General features: G+C 47.9%; 1 protein-coding gene across 4 annotated transcripts in view; it reads left to right on the top strand.

The window, feature by feature from the left end:
* The window catches only part of LOC142576521 (uncharacterized), a 100,451-nt gene that overhangs the window by 2,761 nt on the left and 74,660 nt on the right, over window positions 1-23,030 (top strand). For all 4 annotated transcript variants that reach the window (XM_075686672.1, XM_075686671.1, XM_075686670.1 and 1 more), the window contains exon 2: window positions 2,365-2,542. In XM_075686672.1, coding sequence (XP_075542787.1) covers window positions 2,365-2,542 — 178 coding nt within the window. The remainder of the gene's footprint in view (window positions 1-2,364; window positions 2,543-23,030) is intronic.

The following is a 23,030-nucleotide window of genomic DNA, read 5'->3' as shown; positions in this document are numbered from 1 at the left end:
GTGACCTCCCCGGAAGTTTACCTCCGTCGTTTGTCGTCTGCTTGCAAACAGTATACTACAAAGCCAAATATTTCTCGTCTTCCAATTGAATGAAATCTTTATCTAAAAAAATGTAGTTTTTCTTCTCAAGCCCAAACACGTTTTCAAATAGTAGTACGTGTGACTACTGCAATTTATAACTATTAGGTTCTTTGCGTCGTCCCTAGGTGGTGTCGCGCAGAGCGAGAAGGAAAAAAAAAAAAAAAGACGGGAAGAGTGGCGCACTTTTCAAGAGGCAGCGACAACATCCCAGTGGCTCGCAGGCACCGATGATGTTGTCGATTTCTCTGTACAACCAACGAATTATTTGTTTCGAGAAACAAAAACGACGCCGGAATTCACTTTCTGCCATTTCTTCAAACGCGTTTCGCACCGCCACCCGCTCTCCTCCTTCCTCTAAAAACGCCAGCGCAACAACCGAAGTTTCCAACGGAAGCGCCATTTTCTAGAATTAAACTATGAATTGGATTCAAACGTGCCATACCGCAGCCGAAAAGGCCGCCTGTTGGATCCAATCCAATCCACCAGACGCGCCATGCGAAGCCGTATGATCGCTCCAAACTTCTCAACTCCTGTCGCGTTCGGACGAAATGCTCGGTGGGCGGATGATTGACAGGAGCGTGTCGTCATTTTGACGTCACTAAAAAGGGGGCGGCGCCCCGCGGCTGGCGACGTCGGCGCGGAGTAGGCCAATCGCGCGCGCCGGTAACCGAACGAACGCGCCGAACAGCCATCTCCGATCGCACCCCTGTTCGCGCCTTTCATCTCCCCGCCGTGCTCCGCATTCGCCTTCATCTTCGCTGTGCTCGTTCGCTCGGTTACGCCGACGCTCGCTGCAAGAACGGGCGCCTAGGAGCTGCGCTCTAATTTATGAATACGGACACGAGAAAGCAAGTGGAACACACACACGCAGCGCTATCTTTAGTAACAGTCAAAAGCGAGCTGTACTACATGCTTATTGCAAACCGCTTCCCAGATCACGTACAAGTCAATTTTCTCCCCCCCTTCCCCCCTAAAAAAGTATTTAAAAAATGCAACTAAATACAAACAACCTTAAATTCCTAAAGTCACAATCTTGACAAAAATACCTAAAAATGTCGTCACATGCGCAGGAATTACCGTTTTGCCAGGTGTCAACGCAATCGGGGAATTGCGATTAAGCAAACCATCCATATCGTTGTATACTACAGAGTTGGAATTGAGTGCCGACACCGCGACTGACAAGATGGGTCGCATGGCTCTGTCGTGGGAAATCTTGTAGCGCATCTGGCGTTCCAAAACTCAAATGAGTAAAGAGCGCAGGCACGGGCAGCAGCAAAACTATTCGGAATGTGTTTGCTATTCGATTCAGTTTGTTTCTGCCACTATTCGATCCCTAATCGATTAAAAAATATTCCAGCATCCCCTATCCAATCTGAACCTGAATTTGTACAGCTTTCCTCAAGATAGAACAGTCCGTAAGAGTACCTGACAGCCAATCGCGCTGTTGGACGTGCTGTTAGCGAAGTCGAGCGGCCAAAACAAACAGCCCTTATATGAACCACAGGCTTCATTAACTTCGTCCTAGAGCTTCGCGGCAACAAATTTTTACGGGGCTTATTGCACTGACCTACCTACAAGTCCGGTTACGCGCAAAATTTTTGTTCAAAACGTTCGACATCATATCGCAGTGATATGCCGCGGCTTGTGTCTTGGTATATCCCCCCTTCCTACATTGCCCTCGATATCTTCCTGCTTGTAAACTATCTCTCTATGGCCACGAAATCACTGGTTTGAAATCCCCTCCGCCAGTACAGTTCCTTGTGTGTTAATAAATAATCGTCAGATAATGCTGACTTGGTTTTTCCGCCGGCGGAATATTTCTTCAAAGATGATAGTTGTTTAAGTATTCTGTGCATGCTTCACGGGGAAGTTAAAGATATAAATTTCGTCAGCGAGCACTGCAAATGTTCCTCCTTGATTTCTTTTCAGGGGAAATGCGTATCAACTTTTTGCAGAGGGATTGCTTTTATCATTTTACACTGGTCGTGACCTGTTTAGAATCCTAACGAAATTCATAAGCAACGCTTGGCCGAGCTTTACAATCCTTTAATACTCAGTGCCTAAAATAGTAAAGCCAAGCCTTGAGATTTCTTGAAATAGATAACCCTGTGTGACAACTAAGCTCGAGCTCCGTACAGTTGCAGAGACAGGTGCTTTGCCATAAATGGGAAACTATTAGTAACCAGCGAGGCCATTGTCAGGATGTAAGAAGGCAATACCTTTTTGTTTAAGAGAACACCGCCTGCACGCATTTTATTGTCCGCACATGTTCTGGCTTTCCAGGCACTTATCCGGTTCGGTTCAGTGCAGTGAGGGTATCGAATGTCATTTATGGTCAGGAAATGACGATGACGTTCACAATAACAAGCGACGACGAGCTCGGCGACCAGCCAACGGCGACGATAGACGTGCTGAAGCCCTCCGCCTACGATAGGTCCTGCCAGAAAAACTTCGGTTCATGGTAAGCAGACGAGAACTTCAGAAGGCTCAGAACTAAAGCTATTCACGGTGGTCTTCTCTTTTAGCCCCGCAAAGAGCAATCGTAAGAATGCGGTGTACGTATTCGGTTCCTTCTAGTATAGCTGCTGCTAGTGTAAGTTCACCAAGCGTTCCCATTTAGGTGAGACAGGTCGTCTCACTGCCCGGACCAAGCTGTGTTTTTTGACACGCTCCCGTTGTGCTGTCGGCACCAAGCTACAGAACAAGGCATGTCTGTAGCCAGCACGGTTATGGCTTGTTGCTTCACTGCACCCGAACGCAACTTCTGGCGTCGAACCCTTCGCGTGATTTCTTTCATGGGGTGTATGTAACGTACCAGATATATATACTAGGGCTACGAGATAGAAGGGGTGGGGGTGGGGGGGGGGGTTCTGGATTAATTTTGAGAACGTGTGGTTCTCTCTCCTGAACCTAAGTCTCGATATACACGAGTGGTCGCTATGGTTTCTCTTAGAACCCGCGACCTCGTGCTTAGCAGCTTATGATGCCATAGCCACTGAGCCAACACGGCCGGTTGAGTGCGCCAAATGGGCGATTGATTTTGCGCCGCTGAATCGCCAGCGTGGGTAACGTATGTTATCCAGGGCGCATTAGAGCAACGGACAAACACAGGATAGGCGAATTCGCACATTGTTCGTACGCGCCGTATAAATATGTGTGCATTCGTGTCGTACCGTGCAACCAACCTGTCAACGTCAAGCCAGCAAGTGGTTCACGAATCTCATTCCCATGGCCGACTTGAAGGCATCGATGAAGCCCACACTCTAGCCTCTTTTCGACCAATCATACCAGCAGCCCGCTTCGCCAGACGGTCGTGCCCTCGAATTTTCGTTCGTGGAAAACACATATGCGTCATGCCGCAAGTAAACGGGTTTCACACCTGCTTAGGCGCGTGCATACAGGGGCCGCATTCTGCACCAGGTCGCTTTGGAACCGGTTCGCTCTCACGAACGCCATTGGTCGGTCGGCGCTTCGTTGTCGTCATCCCTAGTGGGTGTGGCAACAAATTTTGTTGTCGTCACACAGGTTGTCAATCATCTGAAAAGGAACCCGGCGTCTGCTACGAGAGGAACCACGGAGAAGTGGTTCGCTCGAGGTTCGCGCGCGGTGGCGAGCATGATTTTGAGGGTTGCTGGGGCAACCGTGGCGGTCAGCTAGTCTCGCGCTGGCCGGCGCAACGAGAGCGACGCTGATATCGGCTTTTTTGGTTGTGTTGCTGGTGAGCGTTGGCAAAAGACAGCGACATGACCAGAGGCAACGGTGCGAGGCGTACGAGATGAGCGAAGGCGAGTTCGGAAGGCATTTTAGGCGCCCCAAAAACCGTATGCGATTAATTTGGCGACGAGCTCGATTATCACGGACCACAAGAGTTAGCGTTGACACTGCGACGTAAGTGCTGTGCGCGAACCTTATTATTTTTTTAATTATTTTTCTTTGCTACGGGTTGTTTTCAGCAGTGCGTCTGGAATGTAGAAGCTATTAGGTTGTCGCAACCGTCAGTCAGTCGCATCATTACCGCCGTCGCTATGGCCATTGCGGCTGAGGGAAAAGAAAAAGGGTGTGAGATTTCTCTCCACGCTGCAGGAGAAAGCTGCAGTCAAGAACGCTTCCTTGAGCGCGGCAAGGTTCTCGATGTTGTGGGATGTGGACGGAACTCTCGTCGCAATCATCCACCCTAAGAAGCATAATCTAACCGCGCAAACGACAACGGACGAAGAAGGAAACACACTGGACAAGCGTGCTTGTCCACTGTGTTTCCTTCTTCGTCCGTTGTCGTTTGCGCGGTTACATTATGCATTCTATTATCGACCACCAATTAGCTCGCCTTTTTTGTTACATCCTACGAAGCTCAGCCGCGGCTAAACGAAATCCTATTACAGCCGAGGCCTACACACAGAGACCCGTTTTGATTGCTTAATGTATGGTGCACCTTCTAGCGACAAAAAATAAATAAGGAAACGCAGAGAAACTGAAAACACTAGCTGTCTGCGTCGGTAGCTCAGTTAATACCACTCTTTCTCCGAGTGTCGTCACCTCGACGTAGCAGCCAGACCGAACCGGTTCCAAAGCGAACCGTTACAGAATACGGCCCATGTAATTTCCTCATTGCATTCACCATGCAAAACATTGTGTCGATGTGTGCGCTTGCGTGTTTTATGTGCGTGTGCATGTATGAAGAAAAAAGAAACGTAACATAAAATTATAAAAAGATGTGACAAATGCTCGCTTTACCGCACACACAAAAAATGTCTTGTATATTACGTGCCAAAACTACAATCTGAATATGAGGCAGACAGTAGTGGCAGAGTCGGCAATAATTTTGACACCATGGGGTCCTTTAGACATCCACTCATATCTAAGCACGCGAGTGTTTCTTTTTTTTTTTTTTCATTTCGCCCCACCGAAATGCGGCCACCACTGCCAGGATCGAGCCCGTGACCTCGAGCTCATCCGGTTTAACCGAGGAAGATTGTGTGCGCTATTAATAAACCTCTGGACATTCTATCTTCTCATCTGAACTCTTTGTGTTTCAAGCTATCCAAACTGTCCGCGTATGAACTGAATGAGGATCAACGCGTTTTGCTCTTCGTTCTTTATTTGGTAAATACTTTGTAGCAGCGGCTTGTCATGTTTCTGACTCCGTAACTAAGTTCTTCAGTGCGGTCACTATCTGATTAGTTTCTGACTAATCGCTCTCGGGTGTGCTTAGTTCCGATAGAGTTGGCCTTACTGCGCAAAAGGCTGGAAACGTAGCTTTTCTGTGCACTTTAATACCTTGTAGCAAACATGTCGCTAGTAACTCGCTAGTAACTCGCTACTCTTGTGGACCGTGACGAAACATTCAGCTTCGACCGTTCGTGTGCTGTCGCTGTAATCCGTCATTTATTGCATGCATAAAGTGCGCACATATTCAAGTCTGCACGCATTCACTTATGCTTGATATGATGGCGACAGAGTGGGCATAAATTTGCATGCCAGTCGGGGTAGATGTGTGCAGATAACGTGCGCGAAACTTACTATGACAGGAGGCGGCGCTGCTCCCTTTGTCATTGCTTAACGAGCGTTACTTACTCTTGCCGACGTTCTGCGGTTGAAGTACTTTGTAGTTTAGCGATACAACGCTGGCGGGTGTGTGCAGTATTCTATTCTCGGGGAAAGTCGTGCATCGCGAAGGGCCGGCAACACAAGCTGTCCTCATGTAGCAGCGGTCCGTGAGCTTGGTTGCACAAATTCATTTCATTCCTTAATATGCCAGCCACTATTTTCGCAGCCAACTACTGCATACGTCTTAAATCCACATGATTAAGTCCACCGCATGATTGAAGCACAGTACGTTAGCGAAAACTTAGTTGCATTTCCGACAGCTGATCGCACAGAAGCAACGTAGAAGCTAGCGGTTTGTTGGGCTGCTGAGCACGAGGTCGCGGGATCGAATCCCGGCCACGGCGGCCGCATTTCGATGGGGGCGAAATGCGAAAACACCCGTGTGCTTAGATTCAGGTGCACGTTAAAGAACCCCAGGTGGTCGAAATTTCCGGAGTCCTCCACTACGGCGTGCCTCATAATCAGAAAGTGGTTTTGGCACGTAAAACCCCAAATATTATTATTAAGCTAGCGGTAATGGTTCCGTATGCGTGTGCTGCCGCTGAGGCCACGTGCGGCGCGCCGCCGAAATCGCCATCTCGTTTCTCTAGAACAAGCTGCTCCCCGAAAAGAGCCAATGAAGTCAAAGCACAGAACACCTATAAAATCGTCGCCGCGCGCCGTATGCTGTATGTGCGGGTGAAGGTGTGCGAGGGTGAGTCGACGATTTATGTGAGGGAGGGAAGGGGGGAGGAAGTGGGCCGTCCTCAATCGAGCGCAACGCTCCGGGGGGAGGGCAGGGAGGAGGGCGTGTTCTACAACTCCGGGCTGCGCGGGAGGCCGCTCGCGCCCGGGCCGTTGTATCTTGAATAGCCACCTGCGACGGGGACAGAGTCCGCCGCGCACTGTTTTCGCGGCTTAATTCGAGTTGATGCGAGACGCAGCACGAAGGTCAATTCGCTCGCCGCTGCTGCTGCGCTTCCTCACTCCAGCGTTCTGACAGCGAGTTTCCACGGTCATCGAGTGAGATGTGTTCGTGTTTTCTTGTGCGCGCGTGACACCATGCTTGTTAATTCAGTTAGTATGCCTATGTTTACAAGTTTATACGGCCGATAAAACTGCTATCCTTACTTCGTATAGATGTCCACTAATTTTCTATCGTAATCCCAATCGATGCTTCGCCTTTTAGGGCGAAACTGCGACTTTTTTATCCTCGAGGAAAGCCGTGCATCACGAAGGCTGGCCGGCAATACAGGCAGTACTTATATACCAGCGGTCCGTGGACTTTGTCACACAGGTTCATTCCGTTCCTTAGTATGCCAGCCACTATTTTTGCAGCCAACTATTGCACGCATCCTCCCTCTGCCGCTCAGCATTTAGCAGCATGAATGGAGCACAGCCCGTTGGCGAACAGCCAGTTGCATTTTCAACAGCGGATCGCTCAGTAGCGAGGCAGAAGTCGTAATGGTTTTGCATTAGTGCGCTTTCACTGAGGCAACAAGCGGCGCGCCACCGCAAGCGCCATCTCGTTCTTTTGGAGCGGTGCACTTTTGAAAGGTGGCGTGGGCTGGGTCAAAGGGTGACCCCACCCTGAATGGCGGCGCTGGTATACTCGCGGACAACTTTCTGTGTCTATGAAGGGAAAACTACGGGGGCGGAGCTTCTGCACATGTGTTACCGCGCCAAGTAGACCGCCAGCGTGTGACAGTGCTTTTGGTTGCCCGGAACAGACGCTGAATCGACGCAGCTTCCACGTGCGACGGCTTCGCATTTGCCCAGACGGGGAAGAGAAAAACCGCAAAATAAGTAAACATTTACATTCAGTGGTGTGATTTGTCTTATTTAACTGTTGCTAATAAGGTGTCCACGTCTTCTCTTCCCCTGCTTAAACTAACATGGATGAAAACGCGGGACTCTTTTCCAAAGCGCTCTCACTTGTGCGCGCTTTGCCTCTGCAACTTTCCCTTCATAACCGGAGAAAGTTGTCCCTGAGTATAGTGAGGAATCCTAATCTTTCTAGACACGCTGCGCCAACTAGTGCCGCTGCCGAGAAATTCCCGCGCAGCATCTGAGACTAGAGGCATGGCGCGCCGATGCCTGCAAACGCTGAGAATTGTTCCCTCGTTTGCCGCACACCCAGCTTCACATACTCAGTGACCCAAGTTGACGAAATGTTCATTGAAGAGCGTCACATGCCCAGTGGATTCATGGCGCAGCTCCCTAAAGCGTTGGCGTGAAACACGTCTCATGTGCATCTATGGCGCAGCCAGCTAAAGTTTCGGGTTGGTGTCTTTGAGGAACCCTTGCGACGTGGTTCGATTCCACCCAGCGTCGGATAAATTTAAAGGAAAGTTTTCGTCATTCATATAGGAGGTTGAATGACGATGAATGACGAATACTTTCCTTTAAATTTATCCGACGCTGGGTGGAATCGAACCACGTCGCAAGGGTTCCTCAAAGACACCAACCCGAAACTTTAGCTGGCTGCGCCATAGATGCACATGAGACGTGCTTCACGCCAACGCTTTAGGGAGCTGCTCCATGCACCCACTGGGTATGTGACGCACTTCAATGAACATTTCAATGAACAGGCCGCCATTGGAATCTGAACCTGGCAACGTTTAACGTTAGAACGCTATCTAGTGAGGCGAGTCTAGCAGTGTTATTGGAGGAATTAGAGGGTAGTAAATGGGATATAATAGGGCTCAGTGAGGTTAGGAGGACAAAAGAAGCATATACAGTGCTAAAAAGCGGGCATGTACTGTGTTACCGGGGCTTAGCGGAGAGACGAGAACCAGGAGTCGGATTCCTGATTAATAAGGAAATAGCTGGTAACATACAGGAATTCTATAGCATTAACGAGAGGGTGGCAGGTCTTGTTGTGAAACTTAATAAGAGGTACAAATTGAAGGTGGTAAAAGTCTATGCCCCTACATGCAGTCATGATGACCAGGAAGTCGAAAGCTTTTATGAAGACGTGGAATCGGCGATGGGTAAAGTCAAAACAAAATACACTATACTGATGGGCGACTTCAATGCCAGGGCAGGCAAGAAGCAGGCTGGATACAAGTCAGTGGGGGAATATGGCATAGGCTCTAGGAATAGCAGAGGAGAATTATTAGTAGAGTTTGCAGAACAGAATAATATGCGGATAATGAACACCTTTTTCGGCAAGCGGGTTAGCCGAAAGTGGACGTAAAGGAGCCCGAATGGTGAGACTAGAAATGAAATCGACTTCATACTCTGCGCGAACCCTGGCATCATACAAGATGTAGACGTGCTCGGCAAGGTACGCTGCAGTGACCATAGGATGGTAAGAACTCGAATTAGCCTAGACTTGAGGAGGGAACGGAAGAAACTGGTACACAAGAAGCCAATCAATGAGTTAGCGGTAAGAGGGAAACTAGAGGAATTCCGGATCAAGCTACAGAACAGGTACTCGGCTTTAACTCAGGAAGAGGACCTTAGTGTTGTAGCAATGAACGACAATCTCATGGGCATCATTAAGGAGTGCGCAATAGAAGTCAGTGGTAACGCCGTTATACAGGAAACCAGTAAGCTATCTCAGGAGACGAAAGATCTGATCAAGAAACGCCAATGTATGAAAGCCTCTAACCCTACAGCTAGAATAGAACTGGCAGAACTTTCTAAGTTAATCAACAAGCGTAAGACAGCGGCCATCAGAAACTATAATATGGATAGAATTGAACAGGCTCTCAGGAACGGAGGAAGCCTAAATACAGTGAAGAAGAAACTAGGAATAGGCAAGAATCAGATGTGTGCGTTAAGAGACAAAGCCGGCAATATCGTTACTAATATGGATGAGATAGTTCAAGTGGCTGAGGAGTTCTATAGAGATTTATACAGTACCAGTGGCACCCACGACGATAGTGGAAGAGAGAATAGCCTAGAGGAATTCGAAATCCCACAGGTAACGCCAGAAGAAGTAAAGAAAGCCTTAGGAGCTATGCAAAGGGGGAAGGCAGCCGGGGAGGATCAGGTAACAGCAGATTTGTTGAAGGAGGGTGGTCAGATTGTTCTAGAGAAACTGGCCACCCTGTATACGCAATGCCTCATAACCTCGAGCGTACCGGAATCTTGGAAGAACGCTAACATAATCCTAATCCATAAGAAAGGGGACGCCAAAGACTTGAAAAATTATAGACCGATCAGCTTACTGTCCGTTGCCTACAAAGTATTTACTAAGGTAATCGCAAATAGAATCAGGAACACCTTAGACTTCTGTCAACCAAAGGACCAGGCAGGATTCCGTAAAGGCTACTCAACAATAGACCATATTCACACTCTCAATCAAGTGATAGAGAAATGTGCAGAATATAACCAACCCTTATATATAGCTTTCAATGATTACGAGAAAGCGTTTGATTCAGCCGAAACCTCAGCAGTCATGGAGGCATTACGGAATCAGGGTGTAGATGAGCCATATTTAAAAATACTGGAAGATATCTATAGCGGCTCCACAGCCACCGTAGTCCTCCACAAAGAAAGCAACAAAATCCCTATAAAGAAAGGCGTCAGACAGGGAGATACGATATCTCCAATGCTATTCACAGCATGTTTACAGGAGGTATTCAGAGGCCTGGAGTGGGAAGAATTGGGGATAAAAGTTGATGGAGAATACCTTAGCAACTTGCAATTCGCTGATGATATTGCCTTGCTTAGTAACTCAGGAGACCAATTGCAATGCATGCTCACTGACCTGTAGAGGCAAAGCAGAAGGGCGGGTCTGAAAATTAATCTGCAGTAAACTAAAGTATTGTTTAACAGTCTCGGAAGAGAACAGCAGTTTACGATAGGTAGCGAAGCACTGGAAGTGGTAAGGGAATACATCTACTTAGGGCAGGTAGTGACCACGGATCCGGATCATGAGACTGAAATAACCAGAAGAATAAGAATGGGCTGGGGTGCGTTTGGCAGGCATTCTCAAATCATGAACAGCAGGTTGCCACTATCCCTCAAAAGGAAAGTGTATAACAGCTGTGTGTTACCAGTACTCACATATGGGGCAGAAACCTGGAGGCTTACGAAAAGGGTTCTGCTGAAATTGAGGACGACGCAACGAGCTATGGAAAGAAGAATGATGGGTGTAACGTTAAGGGATAAGAGAAGAGCAGATTGGGTGAGGCAACAAACGCGGGTAAACGACATCTTAGTTGAAATCAAGAAAAAGAAATGGGCATGGGCAGGACATGTAATGAGGAGGGAAGATAACCGATGGTCATTAAGGGTTACGGACTGGATTCCAAGGGAAGGGAAGCGTAGCAGGGGGCGGCAGAAAGTTAGGTGGGCGGTTGAAATTAAGACGTTTGCAGGGACAACATGGCCACAATTAGTACATGACCGGGGTAGTTGGAGAAGTATGGGAGAGGCCTTTGCCCTGCAGTGGGCGTAACTAGGCTTATGATGATGATGATGATTCGTCATTCTAGAGTGGAAAATTCCCAGGGGCGTATACCTAGTTGCCCAAGTTGGTGTCAACAATGTTCATAGAAGAGTGGCACGCACATACTGGCACATTCACGGTGCTCCAAGTGGGTGTCATAGAGGTTCATTAAACAGTGGTACCTACACAGTCCCGCATCTGTAGTAACCCATATCGACGTGAAATAGGTTCGTTGAAGAGCGGCACATGTTTACACATTGTCGCAGACTGGTGACCCAAGTTTGTCGGACGGTTGGTTTCGAACCATGTTCCCTCAACACAGCAACCAGATACGCTACCCATTCGACCATGGAGTGCCGAGTTACCAGCTGAGCGGGAGAACTGCTAAGCCTGTTTCACATGCAAGCGAAAATGTTCGCTATTCCTGCCGCCGCGACAGCACTAGCGGCTAGAGCAGCGAGGTTCGGGCAAGTTGGAATTTCATCGCGGCGGCAGAGCGGCAGCACCGCTTCCGAACCAATGACGGCCCGCCTCGCCACGTGACCAGTGGAGGACTGGTGCGGGAAAGCCTGCGCATAGGACGATGTTTATTTACTTGCTGCTTGCTAATATCAACTGTGGGGATTCCCACTCTGAATGCCAGGGAGACATCCTGAATTTGTATCCCCGATGTCATGTACCTGGAAGAAAGCGCAGGAGTAAATCTGGCGTACTCGGATCAGCGATTTATCAATGAAAGGCGGCGGACTACCTAGTACCTAATAGTGACTGCAAGTCTTGCGCGTGGCGGTATGGGTTCCCGCACAACGAAGGACTTCGTGAGGGGCTGTTCAACAAAGGCATGGAGCGCCTCAAACTTTTCTGCCAACATCTCATAATACTCCTGAAAACAGTCGGTGTCGGCGTTCATGAGCAGCGGCATCTGTACAAAAATATTGCAGAGTAAAGCACTATTTCCGTGCAAACACAACCCACCGCGGTGTGGAACTCGGATTCCCCCTTCCAATTCTCCCAGATAGGTCTCACCCATCAGCGCTGTAATTCGGAGTTCGAGCAAAGCCTTCTTTTTTTTAAAGGCGAGCAAAAGGAGATGCGTGTAAGAATCATCTTGTGGCGCACATAAATCCATCTCCGTTGACACCATGATCGTGGTTGACGTGCACGCTAGCGTTTGTTATGTCAGAGTTTGCGCGCCGCATATGCGCATTTTTTTTTTTTTTTACAAAAACAACACAAAAGATGAAAAGTAAGCATGATTTAGATACTTAGAAAGCAGGATATGTATCTATAAAATAAATATTTGAGAAGTAGGGACGAAACAATGCTTATGTTGGTAGTCGCAACTACTGAAACTGGCTGAAAGTCCCGCGTTTTTTGCCAGCAACATTGATATTCACAGCGGCGTAAAACGCGCGGCGTGAATGCGTGTGAAACGAAACCTAGCGAAAAGCTTCGCAGCACCGCGCCACTGTTCGCTCCATTCGCTCAATCGCTTGCATGTGAAGCAGGCTTTAGAGACAAACATACGAAGATAGCTAGCCTAGTAAGTGCGTGAAGTACCCTAAAATGCTAACGAATTGAAAGAGAACGGAAAGCCATACATGTTCCTCATTTTTATTCGTTTATTTCACAATGCTTAGTTATCATTAAGGTAAAACCCGACTGTAGAACGTTGATTCATTATTGTTACTACGCATTGTAATAAAATGCAGCAGATCCACCGAGTTGGAATCTATATACAGCGAAGCTTTGTGTCAATGCAGAAAGAGTCAAAACACAAGTAGAGATACACCAACACACGCGCGCACAAACACACACACAAGTGCGGACCAGACAAATTATACCGAGCCGTTTCTTAAGCGGAGTTACTGACTGCTAGTGAGCACGACGGTCGCCTTGAACGCATCATGGTTTCAGAGGCAGCGTGCGCATACCTACGTGGCACAATTTGAATCCTTTCTATCCGCAAGGAGCGCTTACTTCCTCATTACTCTGGAGCCCCGGAATCGCGATGGCGAGCTTTCTGGTTCGTTTGTTTTATTTACCCCCGCACGGCCGGAGCCAATGCGGTTGCGTGGAGGCGAGATTCATCTGCTGGTGCTGCATGGAAACCAGCGGCGCTGTGGTTAGTTGGCCCATTCGGTAAAGGAGCAGCTTTTTAGGAACAGCCAGACCGCAGCGCCCACGGTCACAAAACCAAGCGAGGTTCGCAAAGAAAAGCTTCGCGTTTAAAACGTTTTACCCCTAAAACGGGCTAGTTTGTCCCATGGCGAACACCTTAACTCTAAATGAGTGCTTGCATGATATTTTTGAACGTTCATTTCTTTTAATGCGTTAGTATTCTTAGGGTACCCCGCGCACTTTCCAGGAGGCCATCTATCTGTCTGTGTGTTTGTATCTATATGTTTGTATCCGTTTTCCCGCGTTCCTGAGTCACTGGGCGTACCCGTCCGTGTGCAAATGGCTGGCGCATCGTGCTGCTGTGCTAAGGTAAAAGGGTTCGAAACCAGCCATGGAACCAACTTGGGTCACTGAGTATTCGGCAATGTGTACATACGTACCGCTCTAAAACGGATCTCTTTCACGCCTACATGGATCACTGTAACATGCAGAACTGGGTAGGTACCATTGTTCGAAAAAACTATTTGATGTGAACCACTGGGTATATGCCACTCGGTCCGTGCTGGTGTTCATGAACCTCTTCGTTGCCAAAGTTGAGTGATTGGGTATATGCCAGTCGGCCTTTGCAGCCCTTCAATGAAGGTTGTGTTGAATTTCCTGGCGACGCATCGAAAACGACGGCGAAGCACGTTAAATATATGCAAGCACGTGCGCTCGTGCAGTGAAGAAAAATAGAAGACAAACACCTACGAATAAACAAGCGCCACAACAGAGCGCTTAGCGAATAGGAAAAATTGCAGGACGCTTAAGCTTCGCCTTCAAGAGTGGAACGCGACAGCGTTCCCGTCGACCCGCCAAGGGGTGCAAGACAATGGGCTACGGCGCAGCGACTACGCGCCCCGCATCGGACACGGTGAGCGTCGAGCAACGCAGCGTTCGGCGCGACAACTAAATGTGCACCTGAGCAAGCGACGCACGCCTGAGCCTTACCCCGCAGGGGCGTCTGCGTAAGCAGGCGTTTGGTGTGTTGCGACACCACGTACCCGAGCACACGAGGGTTGGACCCTCCCGCGTGTAGCCGTGCGCGGCTTAGCCGTGTCCGGGGAAAAGGGGATCCTGGGGGTTGAGCCAATGCCGGGTGTTTGGACCTTTACGGCCCCTTGGCGGCGGCAACACACCCCTTTGGCCTCAGCTTCACGTAGACGGCACCCCCGGACTGACCCACCCGGGGGAAATCGATAGTCGCCTCTTCCTGTCTCTTTCTCCCCAAATGTTAGTCTTTATCTCTCACTTTTTTATCTTTCCTGTCTTCTTCTCTCTTCCATTTACTTCCTTTCTCCACGGCGGCAAGGGTTAACCTTGTGTGGATATCCTACCTTGGGTACACCATATTTGGTTATAGTGACGGCGTACGGCTGGCGTCGTGCAGGCTTGTACACAAGCTCTGCCGCGTCCCCTCGTTGGGCTCCGTGGTGGGCGGTCGGCGCTGTTGCCGAACATACACAATTTTCTCATGGCAGCGCAAACCTCTATTCTCTATGATCGGCGTCTGAAAAGATGCCGCACCGAAGCAACGTTCCAGCTCTCTTTTCGGAGCAATGTTCCATCATTTCCTAAATTCTATGTACTGCACAGCGAAAACAACGTACCAGTGAGAAAGCTCTCTCCATTCCTAGTGGCCAAGTGTCTAAAAGAAAAAATCGGACCTACATACAAAGCTTCAAAAATGTCTAGCGGGGACCTCCTCCTAGAACTCAATGACAAAGACCAAGCGCAAAAGCTCACAGAACTTACCAGTATTGGTAACGCAACAGTGACAATTTCACCGCACAGAACATTAAATACAAGCAGGGGTGTAATATCAGAGGAAGATTTTATTGGCTTAAGCGACGAAGAACTGCTGGAAGGTTTCCAGGAACAAAATGTTACCAAAGTCCAAAGAATTGTCATCCGCAGGAACGACCAAGAAATCCCCACAAAACATGTAATACTCACCTTTGGAACGAGTGTAATGCCTACCTCGCTGGATGCAGGTTATGTAAAGGTAAATGTTAGACCATATATTCCGAACCCCAGACGATGTTTCAAATGCCAAAGGTTTGGACATGCTTCGCATGCATGTCGAGGACGAAATACTTGTGCTAAATGCAGTTCGAACGATCACCAAACTGACAATTGCACCTCTTCTCCACTTTGTGTCAACTGCAAGGGAGATCATCCCGCTTATTCGCGGTCCTGCCCTTGCTGGAAAAAAGAAAAAGAAGTAATTGCTTTAACAGTCAAAGAAAAAATCTCGTTCTATGAAGCTAGAAAGCGGCTGTCGTACCTTCCGCGAAGAAGTTACGCCGATGTGACGCAGATGGGGGCAGCGTCACAGCGGCCTCAGGAGTCCTCCGAGCCCACGCGCAGTGGTCCCGCAGTGACCCCTCCCGCCCCCGTGGTGGAAGCAGCCGACGCTGCTCCATCCTCTTCAAATGCCCTGCAGACACCAGTCCCGCAGGGCCCTAAGATCAAGCGAACCCCAAGGCCCGAGACACGTGTCTCGGCGCCTAACTCTCGATCCTCCAGCGCCTCAGAGAGAGCGATGGAGGTCGACGCAAAAACCCCGGTGTCATTGACACCAAAGGACAAGCGCTCTCTTGAGCGCGGTAAGCGGGACAAAATCCCAATAACAACTCAGATTAAGAAAGCGATAACCTAAAGGTTATCGCTCATTTGTATAAGCCTTTTAAATTCCATGTCACCTAACATCTCACCTCTTATTCATTCCATAGTGCCAATTCTTACCTTTCAATTTCAAAATGGCTTTTATTATCCATTGGAATTGTAGAGGTCTCATACACAATTTAGGTGACATCAAAGACATCATCAACACCTTTTCACCAGTTGCTGTATGTCTTCAGGAAACGAATCTCGGCGCGAAAAATAGTCAAATTCTCAAAGGTTTCACCGTTGTCCGAAGGGACCGCGAATGTTCCACCCGTTTGTCAGGCGGAGTGGCTATAGTCGTACAGGGCGGCACTCCTACCCGAAATGTCCAATTGAATACATCCTTAGAAGCCGTAGCTGTCACCATTCTATCTTATAAAACCATCACCATTTGTTCACTGTATATTCCACCTCACACCCACTTCACTACTAAACAGTTAGAAAATTTAACAGAACAATTACCGGAACCATTTGTTTTAGTAGGCGATTTTAATGCTCATTGTACTCTTTGGGGCAGTGTCAAAACTGACCAAAGAGGGCAACTCGTTGAAGATTTTATTCTGTCAAACGATATCTGTCTTTTAAACTCAGGTGCGCCAACTTATTTTTCACCAAGTTCACGCAATTTTAGCTGCCTCGATTTAGCCTTTTGCTCTCCGGACATTTTTACAGATTTTAAATGGGATGTACTCGAGACTTCATATGGCAGTGATCATCTACCTGCCATAATCAACCTCACCTCAACGCTACCCATTATATCCTACAGGCCACGCCGATGGAGGTTACAAATGGCAGACTGGGCTGTTTTTACAGAAAGTGCCAGGCTGGAGGAGCTCACTTTAACAAACTTAAGCATCGACGAAATTAATGAAAAATTTACTAACTGTATTATTTCTGCAGCTGAAAAGGCCATTCCACAATCTTCTGGCGTTGTTCGCAAAAAGCTAAATCCTTGGTGGACACACGAGTGTACCATAGCAAAAAAGCTGCAAAATAGGGCCTGGGGAATCTTACGCAGGTACCCAACACATAACAACCTTCTAAATTTTAAACAAGCCAAAGCGAAAGCTCGATACATTCGGAGACAGGCAGAAAAATCTTCATGGCAAAAATATGTATCAACAATTAATAGCACCATCACATCCAAAAGGATGTGGGAACAGGTCAGGAAGTTTAAGGGGGACTACACACCATACACGATACCCATACTCACACCTTCAGGCACTCAGACAACACTACAAGAACAAGCGAATATACTTGGGGAACATTTCTATAACGTCTCTAGCTCGGCTAATTATACAAACAGGTTCTTAACTTACAAACTATCCGCAGAAAAAGAAAAACTACCAACTACTTGTACGTCAAGGGACGAATACAACGCTCCATTTACGTTACAAGAGCTTAACAGGGTTCTCTGTGCTGGCAAAAAAACTGCAGTAGGTCCTGACCAGATCCATTATTCTATGCTCGCACACCTGTCCCAAGCATCCGTAGATGCTCTCCTTAAATTTTTTAACAAAGTATTTGAATCCGGAAGCATGCCAAAATGTTGGAAAAATGCAATAGTTGTGCCTTTTTTAAAAACAGGAAAATCCCCCACATCCCCAAGCAGCTTTCGACCCATTGCCCTGACAAGTTGTTTGTCAAAATCGTACGAGAGTGTCGTAAATGCAAGGTTAACCTTCACGCTTGATAAACGGAACTCCATTGATTTTCACCAGTGTGGCTATAAGAAAGGGTGTTCAACGACAGACCACCTCGTCCGACTTGAACACGAAATACGTGAAGCATTTTTACACAAACAGCACTGCCTGGCGGTGTTCTTCGACATTGAGAAAGCGTACGACACCACGTGGAGATTTGGAATCTTACGTGACCTCGCCGCGTTAGGAATCCGTGGCAAAATGCTAAACTGTCTCGCTGATTTTATGTCCAACAGAACATTCCAAATACGTCTAGGCACTGTGCTCTCGCGCACATTTATCCAGGAGAGCGGCGTGCCACAAGGTTGCGTACTTAGCACAACACTCTTTATAATAAAAATGAACTCTGTCAACAATGTAATTCCCACCTCTGTTATGCACTCCATATATGTCGATGATCTACAAATAGCGTGCCGCGGCTCTAACTTACGAACATGTGAAAGGCAACTCCAGATAACAATAAATAAACTAATGGAGTGGGCTGAGAAAAATGGCTTCCGCTTCTCTACTCAGAAAACTGTTACAGTGCTATTTTCGCAAAAACGAGGGATGTACTTAGACCCGGTTTTAAGATTGAATGATGTCGCGCTGCCGGTAAAACAAGAATATAAATTCCTGGGAGTAACCTTTGACAAAAAACTAAACTTTCTTGCCCACATTAAAGCACTAAAAATTAAGGCAAATAAAGCATTGAATATCCTCAAAGTGTTATCTCATAAGCACTGGGGTTCCGACCGAACGTGTCTTTTACGTATTTACCGGTCTCTTGTTCGTAGCCTTTTAGATTACGGCTCCATTGTTTACGGCTCAGCCAGACAATCCTACATCCAAAGACTTGATCCAGTACATAACCTTGGACTGCGACTGGCGAGTGGTGCCTACAGAACTTCACCCATTGAAAGTTTATACGTCGAATGTAATGAACCCTCCTTACAGCAGCGCAGAGCATTACTCACTCTTTCCTACGTACTCAGAATTCAGTCATCACCGCAACACATATGCTACAACATCCTCACACAATGCAACTCACGCTTACACTACACGAATAAACCGAACATGATTAGGCCACTTGTCCTGCGGTATGAGCAATACTGTCGGGATTATGACATTCCCCATGAAGTCCTCCAGGTTGCCAAGAAACCACAACGGCTGGCCCCGTGGTACGATTTCACACAGTTGTGCGACTGGACATTGGCACATTTAAAGAAAAGAGATACTCCACGCGAACACATTATACAAGAATTCAATGCTCTTCAGGACAAATATCAAAATAACATGCAATATTACACTGATGGCTCTAAAACAAAAGATCACGTGGGTGTGGGGGTCGTAGCGGAAAATTGGGAAACAAGTATTCGATTACCACAACATGCTTCTGTTTTCACGGCTGAAGTTTACGCTATCTGGGTTGTTGTTAAAAAGATTATAACTGATAAACACAAACATGCAGTCATATACACAGATTCTTTAAGCACACTGAAGGCACTACATCTGAAATCTGAGTGTGAACCCCTGATAGGAGACATTTTAAACATGTTGGTGCTTAACGAATACGGGAGGTCAATTCGTTTCTGCTGGGTCCCGAGCCATGTTGGGATACCAGGTAACGAAGCAGCTGATAGATGTGCATTGATGGCAGCGCACAAAGATATTACAAACACGACACTCCCATATAGTGATAGCATCCGTGCAATTAGAAAAGCCTTCACGGTAAAATGGCAACGCGAATGGGACCATTGTGCTGACAACAAGCTACATCTCACGAAACCCATAGTTGGCGAGTGGAAGTCGTGTTATCATCAAGAGCGGTTCATCGAAGTAGTTTTATGCCGGCTACGCATTGGGCACACACACCTCACACACAATTACTTACTTACGAAAGAAGACACACCAACATGCGAGAAATGTCAACAGCCATTAACAGTTATGCACATATTACTCACATGTACGCAGACTGAAACACACAGACGAACACTTTTGCACAAATTATATCAACTACACATACCTTTACACCCTGCTTTAATTTTAGGTGATGACCCGCTAGTCCCATTATGTGACGTCCGTAAATTTTTAGACGACACTGGATTTTTACATAAAATATAGATTATTAACACAGGCTTTCACTTTATAAACTGTATTTTAGAACACCTCGTGTTTGGCGCAGCATAGCCTTAGCTGCTTTTGCGCCATTAAACCCCATTAAACTAACCTGAGCCTTAGAAACAGCTCGTTTCTAAGGCAACACCGCGTTCACTAGAGGCGCTTTTGTACCGCTTTGAAGCATCGAACTCGTGGCTCAGTGGTAACGTCTCCGTCTCACTCTCCGGAGACCCTGGTTCGATTCCCACCCAGCCCATCTTGCAAGTTGTTTTTTATTCATGAAGTGCCTGCTGGGATTTATCGCTCACGGCCAACGCCGCCGACACCGGCTTTTCTGCGACACGAGCTCCTTAACGCTGTCGCGTTAAAATTACGCGTGGCTCGAGAAGCCTACAGAACTGGATGAGACCACGTCGGCAGACAGATGGAGCTGAGAATCGGAGCAAGGAAGACGCGTTGGCACGGGTCGGACCTCAACTCGGCGTTGGGGAGGCCAACCGCTGTCGGAGGGACCCGGTCGAGCGCCGACGCACGAGGATACGTCTTCCGCTCCCGTCAACCAGCCGACGCAGGAGAGTTCGCTCGTGCATACTCGCACAGTTCATCGAGCGACGCACCACGCCAGGTTCTTGGGACATCAAACTGTGAGTCCGCTGTGGTAGTCGGTCTGAACGTTTTGTAAAGACGCTTGGCATCGCTTGTCCCTGCGTCCACGTGTTTGCGATAGCAATTGTATGGACAGTCCAGGCGCATTCCTGTTCCGTATAAATTCCGTGGGCGATAACGTCGTCGTCGCGCGCCGTTTGCTGTATGTGCGAGTGAACGCGTGCGAGCGTGAGCCGGCGAACGCGGCTCAATCTTGCGTTCGCGAGCGAGGAATGCGGGCCGGATGCGCGCCCTCTCCTCTCGCACACGAGGTAGGGGGGTCAGGCGAGGGAGGAGTGGCATTCTTCTCCGGCTGATACTAAAAGGTGCCTCGATGTCCTCCTCGCGCACCGCTCCGTACAGAGTGGAGTCAAGAATCTCCTTCTCAACCGCAGCGTCTACTACGGCGTTGACACTCGATTGGTGGACGCCGTAGTACACGTCGTAGTAGACGCCTTTGGCGTATGCCGTAGGCGCGCGTTGCCCGCGCTCATATGTTTTGACGGCGATATGCGATGTGGCCAAACTGCGCGTCCAGGCGGGCCTCATCCTCAATGCAATCTGCGAGAGACAGAGAGAGAGAGAGAGAGAGAAATAACGTTTATTTGCACCCGCAAAAAAGAGCGGCGAGGAGTCAAGAGTCTTCCTGTCTCTTCGGCTTGCTCCACCCTTTTCAGCTGGCTGATGCTCCTTGGAGCTCAGCGGTGTCCAGTGACATGCGGATGACTTCTCTTTCATCATCTTCCTTCGAGCTGGTCATTAAAGTCTCCCAGGAGTGTCTATCGCTATCGGGTTTATTGTATCTAGGACATGTCCATATTATGTGGATCATGTCCGCTTTTGCCCCGCAGTGTTTGCAATTCAAGTTCTCAATGCTATCGTGCCATCTCTTCAGAATGTAGGGGTTGCAGATCACCCCCGCTTGGAGTTGCCTCCATGTTATCTCTTCTTGCTTACTTAGTTTCTTATGCGCCGCTGGCAGTGTTTTCGTTCCCATTCTATAATAATCGAGAATATCACTGTAAGTGTTTATGCCTTCTTCTTTTTGTAGGGGCTCCCTGGCTGTAGAGGCTGCACTGGTGTACCGGTAAATAAGCTCTCGGGCCAATGCGTGCACTTTCTCGTTGCCAGGCAAGCCTTCGTGGGCAGGAGTCCATATAAGGTTTACGGATTCTTCTGGAATTGGTCCTTTCTCCAATATGTTGAGGACCTCTTTGGAGATTCTCCCTGCGGTATAATTCCTGATAGCTTTTGGAATCTGACACTATGATTTCGACCCCTTTGTGAGTCAAAGCTAGGGCTATGGCCACCTCCTCTGCAACCTCCACTCTGTTTTGCGGGGTACTGCAGCTCTTTGAGTTCTCACCGTTAGCCTGGGTCGTCACTGAGACAAAACCTGGTCTGCTTTCATATTCTGCTGCATCCGTGTAGAACACCCCTTGCTTTTTATCTAGTGATTTTTGTAATGCTTTAACCCTGTCTTTCCTCCTGTCCTGGTGGTGACTGGGATGCATATTCTTCGGCAGGAGTGGTATGCGTATCCTGTCTCTGATTTGTGACGAAATGGCTCCCGTGTTTCTTACTTTGTTGTTAGTTTTGTATCCTAGTTTCTCTAGAATTCTCAGACCACCTCTGCTTCTCATTAGTCTCTGTTGCTGGGAGACTAGTGCGGCTTCGATCAACTCTTCTAGGGTGTTTGAAATGCCCATGTTTAGTATCCTCTGCGTAGATGTGCATGGTGGCAGGTTTATGGCTGTTTTAACTCCTTTCCTAATGAGAATTGCTATGTTGTTTTTCTCGGCCCTTGTTAGTTTAAGGTACGGGGTTGCGTATGTGATCTTGCTTATCGCGAAGGACTGTACTATCCTTAATAGGTTAGCCTCCCTCATGTCTGCCTTCTTGTTGGCGATTCTTCTGAGGAGTCTACATGTTTGGATTACGCTCATTTCACGCTTTCTAATCGTTTCCGTATTTCTTTCATTGTCCTGAACGTGCATGCCTAGCACTCGTATAGCTTTAACGTTTGGAATCGCGTCCCCATTTAGTGCGAGTTTTATCCCGTGGTTAGGGATTTTCTTTCGCTTTTTCTGTGGACTGATGAAGAGAGCCTCCAACTTCGTAGCTGAACATTTAAGTCCGGCTTTTTCTAAGTGCTCTTCAATTATATTGATGGCATTTTGCAGCGTTTCTTCTATGTGGGCGTCACTGCCTCTATTTATCCATAGGGCGATGTCGTCCGCATAGATCGTATGTTCTTGACCCTGTAAGTCCTTAAGTTTGTGCGGGAGTCCCATAATCACTATGTTAAAGCGAGTGGGTGAGAGCACAGAGCCCTGCGGTGTCCCCTTATTGCTGAGCTCTATCCGTTTCTCTTCGTTACCCCCTAGACTAACCGTTACTGTTCTGTCAGTCGGAAAGTCCTTTATATACTCGTAGGTACGTCTCCCTACGTTTAGGCTACTCAATTTTTCTAAGATTGCCTTGTGGTCTACGTTGTCAAATGGCCACGTCTAAGCCAACGATGGCTTTCGTGTCCTTCGTTTGGTGGTCGATAATTTGCTCTTTAAGCTGTAGCATGACATCGCACGCAGATAGGTGTGCTCTGAAGCCTATCATTGTGTCAGGGTACATGTCTTGGTCTCCCAAGTATCTGCTGATTCTAGATTGAATCACGTGTTCCATTA

The sequence above is a fragment of the Dermacentor variabilis genome, chromosome 3 (assembly GCF_050947875.1).
Source record: "Dermacentor variabilis isolate Ectoservices chromosome 3, ASM5094787v1, whole genome shotgun sequence".
Lineage (NCBI taxonomy): Eukaryota > Metazoa > Arthropoda > Arachnida > Ixodida > Ixodidae > Dermacentor > Dermacentor variabilis.
Note: the sequence above shows the minus strand (reverse complement) of the source record. Positions and strands in the feature narration are given on the sequence as shown.